Raw genomic sequence first — 20,527 nt, forward strand, 5'->3', positions numbered from 1 at the left:
TACTAGTGCTAGTTGAGTAGATCATAGAATCATAGGACTGAAAGAGACCTTGAGAGGTCTTCTAATCCAATCCCCTGTACTCCAGGCAGGACTAAGTATTAGCTAGACCATCCCTGACAAGTGTTGTCTAACTTGTTCTTAAAAAAACTCCAATGATGAAGATTCCACAACCTCCCTGGGCAATTTATTCCAATGCTTAACCACCTTGACAATTAAGAAGCTTTTCCTAATGTCCAACCTTAACCTCTCTTACTGCAATTTAAGCCCATTGCTGCTTGTCCTATCCTCAGAGGTTAAGGAGAACAATTTTTCTCCCTTTTCCTTGTAACAACCTTTTTAGGTATTTGAAAACTGATTTAATGCTTGACACCTATTTTTATCGGTATTTTCATCAGCCATGTATGCACATCTTTCGAATATGGTGAGAAAGTTCTTCACTTTTTCAACTGATGAATCTTTCGGTGTTGCACCACTTGCTTCTAACCAGTCGAGTTTCTTGCAGAAAGTTAGTGAGCATTCGCTCGTCTTGTTAACTCTGAAGTTTCAAGTAACAATGCACTTAACATTGGCCTCCAGTCTATAGTGTGTGGTATCTTTTGCTTAAATAGAAAGTATGATGTGGCAACCAAGTTTGTTCGCATAAACTATGGTGTGTCTCCAGCATTCTTAACAGCCTCATTAAGTACTTCTAAAATTGGCTTTGACAGTGACTGGCTTGTAAGACTTGCTGTCAGTCGATGCAGTCCAGAGACTTGGTGTTTTGAAGCCTTTTCATGTAATTAGCTGCTGATCAGTCTGACAAACCAAACACCTTAGTTTTACCAGTGGGATCTTTCCTTCTTCGTAAGTTGTGGGTTTTGTTTTTTTGTTTTTGTTTTTTTTGCAAGAGGTGCACCAGTAGCCATTTTTGTAACTTCAGTAAATGGGAAAAGTCCGACCAACAAACATTGGGAACTGCCTTTAGGTTGTGGAGACACTGTTTCTTCAGTAGATATCTGTATTTGTATGCTTCAGGCTGTTTGGATGTAGATATACCACTTGAACCTGCAAATGACATGTTGGTATGTTCTTGGGTCTTGGTTGGTATATTCTTGAAAAAAGAAAAGGAGTACTTGTGGCACCTTAGAGACTAACCAATTTAGGTTAGTAACAGCTGTTACTCTGAAACCTGGTATATTCTTGGTTCTTCATCTTGGTTGGTTTGACTACTTGGGAGGTGATGGGGGAATTTGGGGGGGAAATCCCTGAGCATCTGTCTAATGTGAGATCACCTTCCTGGAGCAGCTGCTCCTACAGCTATTGATCCCAAGGGCCACAGACTGTCCTATCCTGAAACAGGGAATTCGTGACATCCCCAAAATTGCATGTAGCAGTCAGACTGTGTAAGGCAGTAACATAGGGGTCTATCTCCTCCCCTATGGATTGGTCTCTAGTGGAAAACCTGTGTTGTTCTACAGTTTGGTTCTGCTTTGGGGAGCAGTCGTTTCCTAGGGCTCCTAGGATTGCTGTGAGGCTTGAGGCAATGGTGCGCTTGAGAGTGCTGCAGAGCTCTCTGCCCTGTTCCCCAGTGTTGGGTCCATGGGTCTCAAACCCCATGTCCACAGGGCTCTTAGGAGCCAGTAAGTTCTGACCTGCCACCCAGTGACCTGCTAACAGTTGCCAGAACTAAAAGCTGAACGCTGCCAAAGGACTCCAGTGCCGGGATCAGATTGGCAGCACTCTGGGGATCCTGACTGGTTCCCTTTTTGTATTTAAAGTGAGCATAGGAACAGGAAGTTGCCCGTGCAACTGGGTTTCCCTTGCTTAGAACTGCTTCCCCTGCAATACCTGCTCTTACTGCTTGACTGTGATGTCCTGCTTCCTGACTCCTGCTTTGCCTTCTGGCCTGTCTCAAACTCCGACCTCCTAGTAACTAACCTGGCCTGATTCCTGATGCCTGCTCTGATCACTATGTCAGACCACCTATGTCCTGGTCGTGACACCCAGTAAAGTAAAATAATAGTTTTATTTTCCTGCTGTTGTCATCCTCCTGCGTGGCCAGGTCCGTGTACTGCTCAAATTCCTCCTTCCATTGTGTCCGTCACTGGGCTATGTTTGTGCCTGCAAAATCCAAGGCTCCAGGAGGCTTCAAACCAAATTCCTTGGCTCATGTTTCCAGCTGCTGCATTGCAGAAAACTCACAGATCTGATGCTGACATTGTGTTTCATTAGCAAGAGTGGAACTAAATCCACGTTAAGTTGAACAAGTGTAACTTTTATTAAACCCTGTGGACTGCTCTCTCCATGTAGCAGAGTAGCTTCCAGCTTAACTACACCCATTCCCTGTTCCCCTAGTGTCCTGTCGATAAAAGCCTCTCTAGGGAAACATGGGTCCTCTGACTCTGTTTCACTGATCATGATACAGGGAGCATGCATAGTGCAATTAAAACATTCAGAATACTGAGGAGCAAATAACTTCTGTATCTTAAGAGGGCTTTTTCTGTGATATATTAATTCATCACCAATTCATCAGTTTTAGTACAGATTTAGTAATAACTGCATTTATTTTTCATTAGTTTTCAAAGACAGAACACTTGGTATTATGTGAACTTTTCCAGAAGGAAAATGAACTGCCTTCTCAGCCATTCAGTGATTATCCGGTGCTGTGAGAGTAACCAGGAGTTAATCTTCTTAACAAAATAAGTATGTTTGAGAAGACTGGGTAATCCTAGGTGCTGGTGTTATTTATTTAGAAACACTTTTACATTGATGATCAGTTTAATATGACAATGAATTGTGATAAAAGTATTATTTTGTGTATGGAAGGCAGGGTGGAGTAGAAAAAGTATGACAGAGGAAGAGAGGCATATAAAAATGGATAATAGAAAGATTGTACTATTAGCATTAATAGTGGGGTAGTTGGAAAACTTGTTCAGTAGTTTACTATATGGTATATTGTGTTCCATTACTCATCTGTCAAAATATAAAAGTTGATTGACATTTTGCCATTCATTGACAATTGATACTTCTGTAGTTTCCATGTCTTCATAATTTCCTGGCCATTTTTTTCTTTTGAAAGAGAATAGGACAGAATTCTTACAATCTGTGGGTATAATTCTGGATAATTATCTGATGATTCTGTTTGCAGTCCTGGACTACCACTAATTTCAGTCCTTGTGGAAACCGTTGACACTGCGTATTTGTTCAACTCATCATTTCAATACTCAGCTGTTAAACTTGTATAGCAAGACAATAAATGTGTTATATCATTCCAGATTTTCCACCAATTTACAAAGAAATCCTGAAGGAGAATTGCCAGACTTAAATAAAAATAGTGTTCGATTTCAGGAAAAAAAAGAGAATCTTACAATTGCTTATTTTTAAAAGTGTATCGCTTTATTGTGGCTTTTATGCCACAGCCTGAGGGGGAAAGACTAGCAGAGCTAAAACAACGAGGAGTCCTTGTGGCACCTTAGAGACTAACACATTTATTTGGGCATAAGCTTTCGTGGGCTGTAACCCACTTCATCAGATGCATGGAATGAAAAATACAGTAAGCAGGTATAAATGTACAGCACATTTATGCTTTGGACTTGTTTTTCAAGGTTTTTTTGTTGAAGAATGGCCACTTTTAAGTCTGTTGTTGAATGTCCAGGGAGATTGAAGTGGTCTCCTACTGGTCTTTGAATGTTACAATTCTTGATGTCTGATTTGTGTCCATTTATTCTTTTGCATGGAGACTGTCCGGTTTGGCCAATGTACATGGCAGAGGGGCATTGCTGGCACATGATGGCATATATCACACTGGTAGATGTGCAGGTGAACGAGTCCCTGATGGTGTGGCTGATGTGGTTAGGTCCTATGATGGTGTCTCTTGAATAGATATGTGGACAGAGCTGGCAACGGGGTTTGTTGCAGGAATTGGTTCCTGGGTTAGTGTTTCTGGTGTGTGGTTGCTTCAGGTTGGGGGGCTGTTTCCCAAGGTCTGTGAGAGTGAGGGATCGTCCTTCAGGATAGGTTGTAGATCCTTGATGTTGCGCTGGAGAGGTTTTAATTGGGGGCTGTAGGTGATGGCTGGTGGTGTTCTGTTACTTTCTTTGTTGGGCCTGTCCTGTAGTAGGTGACTTCTGGCTCGGTCAATCTGTTTCCTCACTTCCCCAGGTGAGCATTGTAGTTTTAAGAATGCTTGATAGAGATCCTGTAGGTGTTTGCCTCTGTCTGAGGGATTGGAGCAAATATGGTTGTATCTTAGGGCTTGGCTGTAGACAATGGATCGTGTGATGGAGTCAGGATGAAAGCTGGAGGCATGTAGGTAAGTATAGGGGTCAGTAGCTTTCCGGTATAGGGTGGTGTTTATGTGACCATTGTTTATTTGCACTGTAGTGTCCAGGAAGTGGATCTCTTGTGTGGACTCCTCTAGGGTGTGGGAGTTGCTGTTCTATCCTTTTCTCTAACTAGACAGGAAAAGCAGCTGTTCCACTCGCATTCTCTCTCTCAGCTTCAAAGGAAAGATTACGATCAAATAATAAATTTGATGCAATAAACCAGACAGTGGTTACCCTGAAAAACTTTATTAGCTTTCTAAACAAATTTATAAAGAAAAATGCCTTCTGAAAAGAGGTGAACAAAATCCCAGACTTGTTAGTCATTGTTACAGTAATAGATGCATCCGATGAAGTGAGCTGTAGCTCACGAAAGCTTATGCTCAAATAAATTGGTTAGTCTCTAAGGTACCACTAGTACTCCGTTTCTTTTTGCAAATATAGACTAACACGGCTGCTACTCCGAAACCTAATAGATTCATGGTTTTTCTTTTTCACCCCTCATTCAGAAGACAAGTATTGTAAAGAAAGCATCCATTTGTGTTGGTGCAACATTTTTACTGTTCCCTAATTTGATTATCTGGCTCTTCCCTTTCGCCCCGGTTACACAGTTGGCAATGTGTGTGATGGAGGTGCTCTGGCTCCCAGCCAAAGGGATTAATATTGCTTTTCTCAGACTGTATTCATGTGCCTTGTTCTCAAGGCAAAGATAGTCACAAGACCAGAAGATGGCATGACATTAATCAATTTCTAGGATACTGACTAACAAGATTGAGAAATGTACAAACATAACCTGTTCTCGTAACCATCTTAATAGTGCAGTCTTGCATTACAAGATCAGAGATGGAGAATTCATTTGTGCTCACAAGCATGAACAGCTCCACACTATTCTCGCATGACAAAGTATTTGCACTCTTGGGAAGGTTGGTGCAGTTTAGAAAAATAATGTATTTTCTATGAAGGGTGTAAAATGCACTAAAATTAAGTGGAACCAGATTTTGTAATGTAATCTCTTTTGTTTTTCTGCACTGAGCTTTATAAAAATATTAGATATTTCAAAGGTAAAAACACTTGCTGGCTGCCAGTAAAGTAAATTGGAATTGTAAGGCAACACTTTTTCCCTTTAGATGGACGCTGTCCTTCCTAACAGGTATTATTTAGCTGTCCTCGCTACATAAAATGATTGGTTAAGTGATCTGCCTACGATGGCAATATTGGGGATAAAAATACATTTTTAAATTGGACAAACATTAGAAAAATGCACAATGTGGTCACACAATAACAATCTGTGTTCCTCAACTTTAATTGCATATGATTTTCCTGTCTTTTTATCATATCTTTGAAGAGACATGTACTTGTATTTCACAGAAATTGCCTTGAAGAACCCCTGGCCCCCCTTTCACACTCCCATATCCTAAAGAAAAAACTGCACTTTGGCTTTGTCTATTGATAATGAGTCTGCATTATGTAAGTGTATTTGTGTTCAACAGTGAACTTTTTTGACTTTGTGTGCTGTTTATACTAGTTTATATAAAAAATAAATAAAAATCAAAATGCACCAAAGACCAATCCAATAGATTTTTACCGCAACTGATCTGTACAGTATTCCTTTTTAAAAACAGGGTATCATCTTGGAGGTCTCAGGGAGTTAATTTCAATTAGAGAATGAGTCTCTTAATAATAAAATGCACCTAGATGGTTAACAGATCTCGCAAGAGAAGGGCAGACTTTCAAAAGTAGAAAATGGTTGCTAGGCATCTTTCTGCCATGTGTGCCTTTGAAAATCTCCCCCTGAACCTCTGAAAATATTTGACCCTTTTTATCTTTGAATCTATGTTGTCTATAGTATTTAGTAGTTTGTTTATAAGTTGTACTGTCTCTTGGAATATATTTGCATTCTTGGGTAGGTCAGTGCAGTTTAGAAAAATAGCATATCTTCTAACAAGTACGTGGTAATATACCTGCCTTCCAACTTCTAGAGCGGGTATCCTACGAACTGTATCACTGACTACACGACCCTACCTGATTCATTCCCTAAATCCTGTGCATGTAATGAGGCAGTGGTCCTGTGGGGAAAAGTCTTGAATTATGTGATCATATGCTATACCATAATGCGTATGCACAAGGGGGCTAAATTAAAGTTGCACTGGCTAGCTTTATATTCTGGCATTTCCAAACATTTAAGTGCTCGACTTTGCAACATAAATAAAATAAAAGGTTCTGGAATTAAAATTTTTTTGGGGAAAAAAAAGGTTTTAAGTAATTTTATTGTATGTAGGCACCTTTTTGGAAAGGTTTTCTAGCTGAGAATTCAAGGCAAAGAGACCATTCATTAAATTCATTTCCTTTCATATCCTTTAGGATATAAGATATAATAGTCTTGAATTGTTGGGATAAATATGTTGGGATGATTATAGAAGTTTATCTCCCTAGAAGAAATAACTTTCAGTAGCTGCAGAATGAAAAGAGGTAAATGACAGTAGATTTTCACATGGATTTAAACCATCTAGTCAATAACTATAATCCATTTTTTGTAAACCGATTGACAAACGTGCAGGGATTTCCTTAGCTAAGCTATAATTACTTTAAAGAAAAACACCCTATACATTTCCTGTAAAGTATGTAACATATTGCTAAAGCACAATAGTTAAATTCCCTTTTTGTAGAAACTTGGTAAGCCAAATGAGCTGCTGAGGGGAAAAATGAATTTGCTTTTGTAAATTTATATCAAATTTAGGATAGTCAAAAGAGAAGCTTTGCTTGATATAATGCTTATTATCGCAATTGGGCTTGAGAGGTCAACTTTTATTATTTTAATTTTAAGCCTGTTTGAAGATTTTGCTCTTACAGCATATTTAGTCTTGCGGCGAGATCTACAATACAGACCTATATCAGTTGAGCCCTGCATGGAATCAAATTATATCCTCGAATAGGAATCTGTCTCTGCAGCGGCGAAAGGAGCAGAACGTGCGGCTGCCGCTCCCAGCAGCCAGTGCCCCATGCCGGCAGCTCCTCCGGCACAGCTGTACCGCCCCCAGCCCCACCCACTGGGACAGGCACCAGGCTCACCGGCAGCTGTCTCTGGTTGCCCTCTCGTTTCCAAGCAGCACACATGCCCCCAGACAGGAGATGCAGACAGCTGCGTGGAAGAGACAGGGGCAGAGCTACGGGCGGTACAGCTGCCCCGGAGGAGCAGCGGCCCCACGTTATGCTCCTTTTGCTCCTGCGGTTCTGCGTATACCGATTTATATCCACGGATATCCGCATCCGTGGATATAAATTTGTATCCACACGGAGTTCTATATATCAGTATAACTACGACACTCAGGGGTATAAAAATCTACCCTGTGAGTGATGCAGTTCTACTGACCTATTCTCAGGCGTAGACAGCTCTGTGTTGACAGGAGACCTCCCATTGACATAGCTACTGCCTCTCAGGGAGGTGGATTGACTACCTCTCTCCCAATGGCGTAGTAGCTGTAGCACTGTACATGAAGACAAGCCCTGAGTGTTAATCTGGTAGAAGGCAGTTAAAATAGTAGGTAACTTGAACTTGATAAATCTTTTTGACCTTATGGCTGCAGCATTTTTCCACTCCCTCATGCTCATTTTAGCATTGAGCATAGGGCTGGGTGGGTGTATGTGTGTGCGCGTCAGTGGGGATCATATGTAAAAGGTAAAGTTCTTCTGCAAGTATAAGCGTGAGAGCAGGCATTGTGTTTTTAATACAGTAGCTGAAGTACAAGGGTCATTTTAAAAATGTGGCATATAACTTTAATGTGTTATACAGAGGCATAGATTAAGTACGTGTATAACTAGTTGCAAGTTTGGGACCCAAAAATGCACGTTGGTAATTTTTTTTAATGTACTTTTGTTGTGGATTAAGACTGACCGTGCAAAAATCTCTGTAGACTGCCATAAAAATGTATTGTGGATCTTATTATGCTTCCAATCAGCTCTAGTGATTTTTATTTTTGGTCTGGCTTTGAGGATTGTCCATTCTTCCATTATTGTTCTGGATGCAAGTATATTGAATAACTGCTTAATGTTGTTTCTAGTAATGTCCATAGACATTAGAGACTAGAAACTGTTACTCAATTCGTCTTTCTGTTGTCCTGAAGAGTTTGTAAATGTACCAAGCATAGAAGCTTCCACTGCTTCCCATGGGAGATTATTCCACAGGTTCATCATATATTTCCATGTCAGGAAGGTTTTCCTACTATACAGCCTAAATATTCCTTTTAATTTCATCATTCTGGTTATATATCCCCTCTTACTATTCTAAATAACTGCAGTGGAGTTTTCCTCTTCAGTCTCATGACTTAAATGGATTTGTGCCTGCTGACATCACTGGTGAATTTTGCCCCAAGTGTGTAAGACTTATCTCATACAGGTGTCAGAATTATTGTAGAAAGTAACATCAATTTTCTAAGGCCGTGTTTCTCAAACTGTTTATCATTCAGCCCACGATGTGCTACGTGGGCCGCAGGTCCACCACAGTCCCCCCACAGTCCCCTATGCCTAGAGCCCCTGCCCAGAGCAGGGCCAGGAGCTGAGCCATGGGCGACAGACCCCCGCGTCAGACTGGGCAGCTGAACCCTGGATGCTGCCCGGCGGGGCCGTGTGGCCAGACTGTGGGACCCCCGCTGGGAGGGGCCGGAGAGCTGGAGCCCGGGATGCTGTTGTACGCGGCCAGGCAGCAGCTGGAGATCGACCCCGAGACTCCTCCACCTGGGGCTGGACAGCCAGACCCTGGGACCCAGCAACCGGACCTGACCCCAGGAGCAGAGCCCCACCTAAAACCTGGGGATGCTGCAGAACCCCAGCAAAGCTCTAGTTCCCAGCACCCCACCACCACTGCCCAGAGCGCCTCCCCCCAAAAAACCTATCCACAGACCCACTCTCCCGCACCCTATGGCACTCACCAACCTCCTGCTGGCAGGAGCGCTCATAGAATATCAGGGTTGGAAGGGACCTCAGGAGATCATCTAGTCCAACCCCCTGCTCAAAGCAGGACCAATCACCAATTTTTGCACCAGATCCCTAAATGGCCTGTTCAAGGATTGAACTCACAACCCTGGGTTTAGCAGGCCAATGCTCAAACCACTGAGCTATCCCTCCCCGCCACAAGCTATCCCTCCCCCCCATGCAAGATGCTGTCTCCCCCTCAGCTACTCTCGCCCCCTACCTGACCAGTATGGCAAATTTTGAATTTTTTTTAACACACAGCTGGGCCGCAGGTTGAGAACTGCTGTTCTAAGGATATAAGTCAGAGGTGAGCAATGCCCGCGGGACCCTCCTGCCCAGCCCCCTGAGCTCCTGGCCCGGGAAGCTAGCCCCCGGCCCTTCCCCCACTGTTCTCCCTCCCGCGCAACCTCAGCTCACTGTGCCGTCAGCGCAATGCTCTGGGCGGCAGGGCTGGCAAGCTCCTGGGGCAGTGCAGCTGCACAGCCGCGGCCTGAGCCGGTGCTCTGTGCTGCACGGGGCGTGGCTGGCTCCAGCTGGGCAGCGCAACTGTAGTGCCGCCAGCCACCAGTGCTCCAGGCAGTGCGGTAAGTGGGGGGTTGGATAGAGGGCAGGGCAGTTCGGGTGGGGGTTGGTCAGGGGATGGGGGTGTGGATAGGGGTCAGCGGGGAACAGGGAGGGGTTGAATGGGGACAGGAGTCCCAGGGGGGCAGTCAGGTAGGAAGGGGGGTGGGGGGCAGTCGGGGCAGGGGTGGTCGGATGGGGCAGTCAGGAGTCAGAGGAGGGGTTGGATGGGGCGGCGGGGGGGCAGTTGGGTGGGGGTTCCGGGGTGATCAGGAGACAAGGAACAGCGGGGGGTGGATGGGGCAGGGGTCCCGGGGGGGACATCAGGGGGTGAGAATCGGGGGCCGAGCCACACCTGGCTGTTTGGGAGGCACAGCCTCCCCTAACTGGCCCTCCATACAATTTTCGAAACCCGATGCAGCCCTCAGGCCAAAAGGTTTGCCCACCCCTGGTTTAAGTGGATCATTTTGACGTCTTTCTCTTCTACCACCAGAGCCCAGTATGTTAAGCAGTTTCTGTTTAATATCTGGTGGTCGTTGTTCTATTTCCCTCCATTTTTTAATGAGCATGTTCTGTTTTGTTTTTCCTTTATACTATATTAATACCTAGATTCTTTTCTTTGTAAAGGAATCACAAGGTAGCTTGTCATGCAGTTACTTGTTTTATCCCCCTAGGGGTTGCTCTTTCTCTATAATATCTCAGTATCTTCAGTATGATATTTTAATCTGGAGTGTGTTTGCATGTAATGAATGTTTTGCTGATACAACTCAACAGAAGAAAGTTCTCTTTTGTCTCAAACTTATTAATGTTGTTCATCTTGCTGACTGTGTTCTTGTCAGAACATTCTATAGTGATTTTGGGACTGAATCAGCATAGTTATGGTTTGTAACTGAATAAAAAGAAATCAGACCTAGCTAGATTATTTTATTAAGCTTACAGTTCAGACTGAATCTTTATAAACTAACTTTAAAAAAAATCCTACCCCCCCCTTCCCAGTGTAGTTTAAAGTTCTAACATTCCTATTCTTGTTGTATTTATTATCAGCTTTTCACTGAAAGGAAACTTAAATTATGTTCTGGCTGAGTGTTACTGCTAGGTTGGTGCAGAATAAACAGATACAAATCTTGGGTTTTAAGGGCTGTGGTTGCAACTTTATTCATAAATTTGATTAAACTCAGTCTGTGATCTGAACTATTAACTGCTACCAAGTTGACACAGTCATTGTGGTCTTCCTGTAATAGGCCCAACTGGCACTAGGAGCTGAAGTACCATAAAAAAATAAGTTTCCACCCCCTATACTTGTGAAAAGAATAAGGGTATGCTGATAGCAGTGTATTGTGCAATAATGCTGTCCCTTTCATCAGTGGTAACCGCAGTCTGAATTTAGCTCACCTGTTCCTTTCTGAGCTCAAGTGTGTGACACAGGGATAAGACATGGCTGTTTATACCTCCAGGGACTCTGCCACAGGAACACCAGGGAATTCATGCTAGTTGGCTATCAAAGAACTCTCCTATTCACAAAAGAATGTGAGCTGTAAACAAGTGGGACCTTGTGGCCCATCAGGTGAACACCTCCATGGCTAAGGAGCTCAAGGTCTCTGTAAACTATTCAGCTTTTGCTTAATCACTACTCTAGTTTTTTTAACCCTTATACTGCAATGGTCCACCTTTGCTAGTAGCGGTATACCTTCCTAAACCCACTGCAGTACAGTTATGGACAAGACATGCAGGGCAGCTGAACAGTTCTGCCGAATCAGCAAAAATTCTTCCTTATTCTGTCCCTTAGGCTTTGTCTATGCTATGCAGCTTTTAGCTTTTATTTACATACAGAGTCAACCAGAAAGGAGCACACAGGAAAAAATAAGCCATGGGGGTTAGCCTGGTCGTGTGCTAAGACAATAAACTTTGGGAGCATATGTTGGAGATGAAGAAGACACCCCTTTATCCTGCACTTAGGAAGTAAACTGACAGCACATTTACATTCATGAAAACGGGATCCCAATCAGCCTTGCAAAAGGCTTTGAATGAGATAAGACTGCCTTAGTCAGGAAGTTAGCCTGTTACGTTTAGTCTCTAACAGTCATGTTATGATTTTGTTTCATATGTAACCCTTCTGTCTTGATTATCCTTACTCACGCTCTCTTAAATCTTGATCATTGATAATAAATTTGATTGTTTTCACTATAATTGTATCTCAGTGCTGTGATATTATAAAAGGAGTAGATCTTGAGCTAAATCAAACAAGCTGGTGTGTGCACTGTCCCTTTGGGGATAGTAAACCTTGTATTTCTGAGTGTTCAGTGGATAAGGGGCTACAGGGGAACTCTTCAAAGGCTCTCGAGTAGTGGGGTGCACCTGTTGTTTACCTGCAAGGCAAAATGAGGACTGGCACAGCCCATTGGAGATTGTTTGGATGACTAACACACTGGTGGTGTCAAGGAGCTGGTACCCAGACAAGCGCTGGAGGCAGGTGCAGTAACCAGATGACTCACAATCCTGGGCACTCTGAGAACCACCACATTCCACAATTTAACTTTACACTGGGAAACTGGGGTATTTCCCTTGTGTAGACAAGTTCTCAATGGACTTTGTTCAGGAATTGGGGAAAGAAATGCTCCCCACCAACGTGGGGGCTTGATGCACTGTGGCTGCACAGATACTGTCCTTTTGCCACAGGCCAGGGGCTGTAGTTGCAGCTAGGATCCATTTGTGTTCTTTCTACTGGATGGCTAGGCATATGGATTCAGTTACCTGAGAAAAAAATGTATTACCCATACTAGAGCAGCAGCCAGCAAAAGTTCATCTATACAGCTAGTAAGTCATTAGCATAGTCAGGACTCAGGGTTTTCAAGACAGGGTGATTATAAACACCTGACCCCTGCCTGCACCACTACTATTGGTAGTAATAATGCAGCTGTAGAGTTGTTGTGGGGGAAAATATACACAAACTTTCCTAGTGAAGGCAAAACTGTAATGGCAGATCCAGTGGCCATTCTCGCAATATGTTGCCCCATTCTGCATTATCTTAGGGAGGGAAAAGTCGTGAACAAGAACTTCATAGCAAATAGATTCTTTGGAGTCCCTCTTTCTGGTTTCTGAATGGAACTGGTGAATTTCTCTTTCGGTCTTTCCATGCCTGCTGAGAATCCTAGCATTTGGGCAACCCTGTGAGAGCCTCTAATGACCAAGTCATCAATAGAAAGCCTTCCTTTTATCAAAAAGTGTTATTAGATATGTGGACAGCCTCAAGAGAGGGACAGAAAAATTATTTGATGTCTCGTTGAAAGCAATAATACTTCCCAGCAATGACAAGTATTGCAGATTTACTCAGTCCAAGTGCCCTCTGAAGATGGATGGGAAATCCCATTAGATCTGCTACATGTCAGTTTCTTTGTTTTATTCTGCGGCTCTGCACTGATGTATGATAATAGCTGTCTGCATAAAGGTGTGCATTTATTATAACCTGTAAAGTACAGACAAAATGGGATAAGTGATATACCAAGGGAATGAGCTGTGTTTATTTTATGTTTTTTTATAAGCAAACACTCAGGATGTTAGAATTTCGTGGGTAAATTGGGAGCTGCCAATGCTGCCTCTCTGATTAATGTTACTGAAAGATTTTTTTCCAGTAAAGCTGCAAAAGGCAAATATTAGTATAGTTGTACACTGCAATATGTTACACACTTATTTGGTACATGTAATATTAAAAAGCTTTTTAAATGAAACCTTTTAAACAGAAATACTTAGTACTATTGTTTCCCCGATGTCAAGCTTTAGGGTGGTAACTATTACATATACAAATAGCTTTTTTGGAGAAAGCCTCCATTACCTTAGTTTCTAAGTGCCTCACAATCTTAAATGTAGTTATCCTCCCAGTACTCCATTTATATAGGGAAGTATCCCATTTTGGTTTTGTAATTGTATTGTGGGGATAGTGATGTTAAGGTATCTAGATCTTTGGATAGGCATCTTTTTATTTTAAATATAAATAAAAATGAAAATTAAATTTCACAGATGGGGAACTGAGGTATAGAAAGACTTGCCCAAGTGACTTGGCCAAGATCACACAGCAAGTCTGTGGCAGGAAAGGCAATCAACCCAGGTCTCCAAGTCGAAGGCTGTCACCCTCGTCACTGGATCACCCATACTCCCCTTCAACTTCTGTGTATAAATATACATCTTAAGACATGATTTTTCCTTTGTTTTATTTTAATGTTTTTCATACTTCAGGTTATAAGATACTTTCCCCCCACTCCCCAGTTGCTTATAACATTGCCAAACTTAAACTATTTGGGATGGAATTTTACATGCTGGATGTCTGCCTCAGGCTGGCCTTTTTAAAAAAAAAAAAAAAAAAAAAGTTGCATCCAGAATGATTCAGCTGTTTCTGAGAATGAGGTAAGGGAAAAATATTGTTTTGCCATGTTTAAAAAAAAGTTCTTACAACCATTTGGTTGAGAAGCTCTAGTGATTCCTTGCTTTGAAGCAAGGATTTAAAATTTGCAGGAGGCAATCTCTCTGTCCGCGATGTGCCTTCAGGGCTGGCTCCAGGCACCAGTGTTCCAAGCAGATGCTTGGGGCAACAGTTAAAAAGGGGAGGCAGTTCCTCCGGCCATGGCAGCAATTCGGCAGTATCTTCTCTGTTCTGCCCGCGGCGGCGGCAATTCGGCAGCAGCTTCTCCCCCTTGCTGGCCGCAGCAGCAATGTTTTTCATTGCTTGGGTCGGCAAAAACTGTAGAGCCGGCCCTGTGTGCCTTTCACTGTTTCTGTGAAAATTTGCCCAAATGTGGCCAAGTTATAAACCTTTGAAAAAAATCTCAGTTCAGAAGTGCACAGTAGAGATTTGTTAGATCTTCACCGCTGAACTGTGAAGATTCTCCAGTCTTCACCACTTCTGGTATGAATGGACTGTGCAAGCTCCATCACCAGAACAACTGGGCATGTTCTAGCCCAGGGCTACAGGGCCTCTGCAGGGCTTGTCCTGCAATTGCAGCTCCTGGTTGCTGCAGGCTGGGATGGAACCTGCACTGTGAGAAGGGAGACTCTCTCTCTCTCTCTCTCTCCTGTGCTTTCCTTGACACCCAGGCAACATTGGAAGAGGAAGGTGCCTGACTTAAAAGCAAAGTTGACAATAGCTAGCATGGCAGGCAGGAGACCGGGGGAAGGACTTGGACGGTGTATGTAAGAGAATGGGACTGGAATGAGGAGACAGGAGTGGGACAGGCTGGAGATGGCAGGGCAGAAGGGACTTAGGACTAAGACAATTGAATGCTGTCCTAGAGAAAAAAGAAAAGGAGTACTTGTGGCACCTTAGAGACTAACCAATTTATTTGAGCATGAGCTTTCGTGAGCTACAGCATAGATCTATGCAGGAAATAGCCCGACTTGATTATGTAAAGAGTTGTCACTTTGGATGGGCTAGCACCAGCAGGAGAGTGAATTTGTGTGGGGGGGTGGAGGGTGAGAAAACCTGGATTTGTGCTGGAAATGGCCCACCTGTTGATCACTTTAGATAAGCTATTACCAGCAGGACAGTGGGGTGGGAGGAGGTATTGTTTCATGATTTCTGTGTGTATATAAAGTCTGCTGCAGTTTCCACAGTAAACATCTGATGAAGTGAGCTGTAGCTCACGAAAGCTCATGCTCAAATAAATTGGTTAGTCTCTAAGGTGCCACAAGTACTCCTTTTCTTTTTGCGAATACAGACTAACACGGCTGTTCCTCTGAAACCTGTCCTAGAGAACTGGCTTCTGTCCCTTTTTCTGCCACAGAGTTCCTGTGAGATTTAAAGTCATTTAAACCAGATTTTTCCAGCTGGTGACTAATTTATGTGCTCTTCATTTTTTGGGTGTCTGATTTGATACACTGGAATCTGATCTGCAGAAGTGATGAACACTAACTGGTGCAACTGAAGAACAAGGGAGCTGTGCTTGAACATACAGAGTGTTCTAAATGCTAAGTACTCAAAACAACCCGCATCTGGTCCTAGGCATCTCAAATTAAGTGCCCACGATTAGTGGCCTTAATATTTCTGTGCCTCAGCTGCCCATCTGTAAACTGCCTCTCACCAGGTTATCATGAAAATAAATTTGTTTGTGAAGCATGATATTCTAGAGGTGAGTCCATGAGGAAATGAATATTCTCTCTTCAATGCAGGGTTTGAATAGTATGCAGTAAATAAGGTATAGGGTCACACTTTGAACAATAAGGATATAACAAAATGTTCAATAGCTGTTCATTATGTGAGCACCGACCATCCTGTGCACTAAATGAGGCAGGCGCTCTGCAGAAAAAATATTATGTGATCATGTAATGAAAGACTGTACCATAATGCATAGGCACAAGAAGGCTGGAATTAAAGTTGCACAGGCTTACCTTCATTCTTGCATTTCCCAACTTGAGTGCTTGACTTTGCAACTTTCAAGATTTTTTAGCAGTATTTTTGTGTGTAATTTCCTAGGTTGTAAACTTTGTAAACTCCTGGAATTTTGTACTTACAATTGAGAGAGAAACTTTGTTATATGGCAGGTCTCAGATCACAAATTCTGCTTCCACTACAGAGTTCCATGAATGTAGGTAGAGCACAATAAGGGAGACGTCTACCATGGAGAGGAGAATTTTGATCTTACAAGAAATATACTAAAGAATACCTAATGTATTGTTAAAGGCCTCTGGATTATGCAACAATTGTATTCTTTAAAACCAAAAGAGATTCAGCCAAGACAACAGTCTTACAATGTGGTTTTATTAAGACAAGAGAATTTCCTGTTTTTATTTATTTTTGTATATATTATATAGTGTGTGTGTGTTCTACCTGTATTCATGAAAATCTACAGGGACAGTAGAATTTGATTCAATATCTGCCTCATAGTTGACAGAGAAGTGTTATCATAAGTTTACAAAGCTCTAGGATGTCTAGAGTTGGAACAGGGATTGAAGAGAAAAATAATGTTTCAGACAGAACATCTCTATAAATAATCATGTTTAACTCCATATTCTCTGTTCTGACCTACTGTTCACAATATAATCTCACCTGTATGCATTTGTTCTCTGTTCCTACCTTCTTACAGGGATTTTCAGTTGTTATACAGGAGAGAGTTAAATTAAATGTCCAGATTTTTTTTGTGTGAAATTGAAAGCCCAGCTGGTTTGCCTGTTCTCCCCCACCCCCAAGAAAAAAATAGATGCAGAGGGGAAATGTGGAATTATGTGGTTGTCCAAGACCTTGGTGCTTGGGGGAACAGTATGTTCTCATAAGCCTCTCATAAATATCTGGGAGATGTCTGTCTTTCTGTTTCATTTTGACTCTACCCTGAAGGTGTATCACTGCTTTGATTCTGTGATATACAAGTAGTAAATAATGCATGAAAAGAAAAATCCAGTGTTTGGTCTCTATCTTATTCTCAAAGTCCTCTGAACTAATATGATACTTTAATTAATGTGACTTTGGATAACATAAGTTCTTTTCTTCTCTTCTATACTTTTATGTTCCATGTTTATGGTGTGTTTAACATTGTATCAATTAATCCTGTTATTTGTATGCAGTGTTCTACAGAGCTTTCTAAATGTACACCATTTACCTTTATTAATCAAAAAGGTCAAGTGTTTGAAAGAATGATTGTTTGTAAGGAAAAGATTATCTTAAAAAGCCCCAGAAATAACCTATAGCTTGTTTAGATGTATAGCTTGCAGAATGTCGTTAGTTACTAAGCAATACTGTACAGAGAGGAGGATGTCAGAAAGCATGTGCACACACTCACACAAAAAGTAAATGTTCATGTATACCAGATTCGAATACCCTTATTCATGTTGAATATATCACCTTACTCCACACACAATTTCACTGACTTCAACAGGGCTATTTGAGGAGTAAGGTACTACTCATTGTGACTAAAGGTATGGGAATCTAGCCTGAAGCAATTTGCTTACAAAGCATTCCACTCAGATCGAAGTCTCAAGGAAATGTATGTCAGTGTTTAACTAAGTCCTGCTTTGTCCTGCAATACAATCTGATGTGTTTTGTCATTTTTACAGATTTCTGTGAGCTGCAGAGTCAATAAAGAAATGTCCATCCTACAGTGATGCTTGCACCTCATTGACTTGACTACAGAGTTTTCAACAGAAATTGAATATGGCCTAGTAGGATTGACCTTTGGAGAATTTATGATGTCCTCCGGTATTAGTAGAAGCAAGAACCGGCAGGCTGTGAACCTGCAGGGAGTTGACCCAGAAACATGCATGATAGTGTTTAAAACGCACTGGGGACAGGTAATATAATTCAGTAATACTTGATAGTTTTATTGATTTGAAGTAGGTTGTGTTCATAGGAATCCACTCAAAGCAAAGACTGGTATGGTAACATTGCACTTTCCAGAAACAAGCCTGTATTTCACAGAGTTTATTGGCTAACATTAAAACATGTTTAATAATATTATAACTCAATTTTTGAACTACAGTAGAACCTTGCTAATCCACACTGAGATAGACCTCAAATTTGCAGCAAAGAGAGAGATAATGTTGCCTAATGATCTGGTACTGGAATTGAGAGACCTAGATTCTGTTTCCAGCTCTCCCAATGACTCACTGGGGTATTACGCAGGTCACTTATCTTCTCTGTGCCATTGTTTCCCTATCTGTGTAATGGGGGGAATAATGCTTAATCACCTTTTGTGCAATGTGCTTTTAGATCTAAGGGTGAAAAGCTCTTCTGGTATTAATAATTGACTACAGATTTTCAGGTTGCATGGTGTAATTTACATATTACTGGCTTCTTCTCCTGCCAGGTGCTTTTTCAAAAAGCTGTTGTTTGTATTGTGCTGAAAAGGAAGGTGACCTAGGGTCTTTATTGTTCCTGAAACTCTGTTGTAGGGTTTGAAGAGCCACCTGGTGGCTGATCTTGTGATGACCACTAAAGCCCAGATCCTCAAAGTTATTTAGGCACCTAACTCTCATTGAAACCAATAGAGGCTTGAAATCAATGGGAGTCAAGTTCCTTTGAGGACCTTAGTGCCACTGAGATGTTAAGCTACCATCATTTTAGGAGAGCTGTCACTAACCTGTGTTGCTGTCATATGGACTGATGTGTTGCAGGAGAATCTGTAGTGATCAGCAAATTTCTGATGCCTGAGAACAATGGACCATTAGTGAGGATCTGCACTGGCATCCTGTAGTGAGGAAACTCTAATTTAAACATCTTGTAGTATTCAGCCTAGTCAAGGGAGCAAACTGAGGTGGCCTCTGCTCTGTTCTGTGTGGGAGAACAGCTCACCTCAGCTCTGCTGTCTCCCCTTGAGGAGGGAGAGAAGGCAGAAAGGGCAAGGAAGTGGTATTGTGATTTAGCCTAAAGAGCAGGGTGGAGCAGTTGCATTTATTACTTGTTCCCAATGTTGGGCTGATTACTGCAAGAGTGTGCAGGAAGCAGTTGTCTCTCTGTTCTCACTTAGCACCTTGTGTGATCATATCTTATCTGAGCACCTTCTACCACTGGAAAATAGAATGCTCAAGGCCTTGCAGAGTCTGACCATTAAATTAATAAGGGTGGTATTTTCACCCATTCCTAATTACCTTACTACATCCAAATTTTAACAAATCCTGCATACCTTACTGAGGGCAATATTTTGATAACCTTTGCTCACACTGAATAGTACCTTGCATAGGCCCATTGACTTCAGGCTTCTGTTGCACAGAGTTTGTCTGACACTGAAAGAAACTTGCCTAAGACAATAGTATATCTCCGATTTGAAGTACAGTAGAACCTATCTAATCCACACTTTAATAAATCCCAAATTTGCAGCAATGGGGCTACTTGTGCAGTAAGGGACTGGTCAGTGTGAGTAAAGATGTCGCAGTTTAGTCCAGAATGTGTGACAAGTGTGAAGTTTTAAAGATTGATTTTTCAGCGTGCAAAAAGTTTGAAGCATGAAAAGTAAAAGACGTGATCTCTTTTTATTCAACTATATATTTTTAAACATGTACACTGGGATGATAAATGTGCATTTGGTTTGTTTAGGTTGTAAAAATCCTAGAGAAGCATGACCCTTTGAAAAATACTCAGGCGAAATATGGGGCAATTCCACCAGATGAGGCCAGCACTGTGCAGAATTATGTGGAGCATATGCTTTTCTTATTAATTGAGGAGCAAGCAAAAGATGCTGCAATGGGGCCTATCCTTGAGTTTGTAGTCACAGAGAACATAATGGAAAAACTCTTCCTTTGGAGCTTGAGGCGGGAGTTCAACGATGAGACAAAAATTGAGCAGCTGAAGATATATGAGATGCTGGTTACTCAGTCCCATCAGCCTGTGCTGCACCACAAGCCCATCTTGAAGCCTTTGATGATGTTGCTGAGCTCTTGCTCAGGAACAGCCACACCAGCTGTGGAGTTGGAGCTGGTCATCCTGCTGAACCAACTCTGCTCTATCCTAGCCAAAGATCCTTCCATTCTGGAACTGTTTTTCCACACCAGCGAGGACCAAGGAGCTGCCAACTTTCTCATTTTTTCCCTTTTGATTCCCTTCATCCATCGGGAAGGAACAATAGGTCAGCAGGCTCGTGATGCTCTGCTCTTCATAATGTCCCTGTCAGCTGAGAACAACGTTGTTGCAAATCACATAGTAGAAAACACCTACTTTTGTCCTGTAAGTTGTTGGGTTTTGGGGTGTTTTTTTTTTTTTTACCATAAATTTACTTTCTCTCTGT

At 42.1% G+C, this 20,527-nt stretch overlaps 1 protein-coding gene across 3 annotated transcripts in view; it reads left to right on the top strand.

Moving 5' to 3' along the window:
- Positions 1 to 20,527, top strand: part of FHIP1A (FHF complex subunit HOOK interacting protein 1A) — a 140,663-nt gene that overhangs the window by 64,658 nt on the left and 55,478 nt on the right. For 2 of the 3 annotated variants that reach the window (XM_073341346.1, XM_073341347.1), the window contains exons 3-4: positions 17,865 to 18,098; positions 19,840 to 20,466. In XM_073341346.1, coding sequence (XP_073197447.1) covers positions 17,994 to 18,098; positions 19,840 to 20,466 — 732 coding nt within the window. In that variant the 5' untranslated portion in view covers positions 17,865 to 17,993. The remainder of the gene's footprint in view (positions 1 to 17,864; positions 18,099 to 19,839; positions 20,467 to 20,527) is intronic. The other variant, XM_073341348.1, reaches the window with a different exon arrangement.

This window comes from Lepidochelys kempii, chromosome 4, assembly GCF_965140265.1.
Source record: "Lepidochelys kempii isolate rLepKem1 chromosome 4, rLepKem1.hap2, whole genome shotgun sequence".
In the NCBI taxonomy this organism is placed as follows: domain Eukaryota; kingdom Metazoa; phylum Chordata; order Testudines; family Cheloniidae; genus Lepidochelys; species Lepidochelys kempii.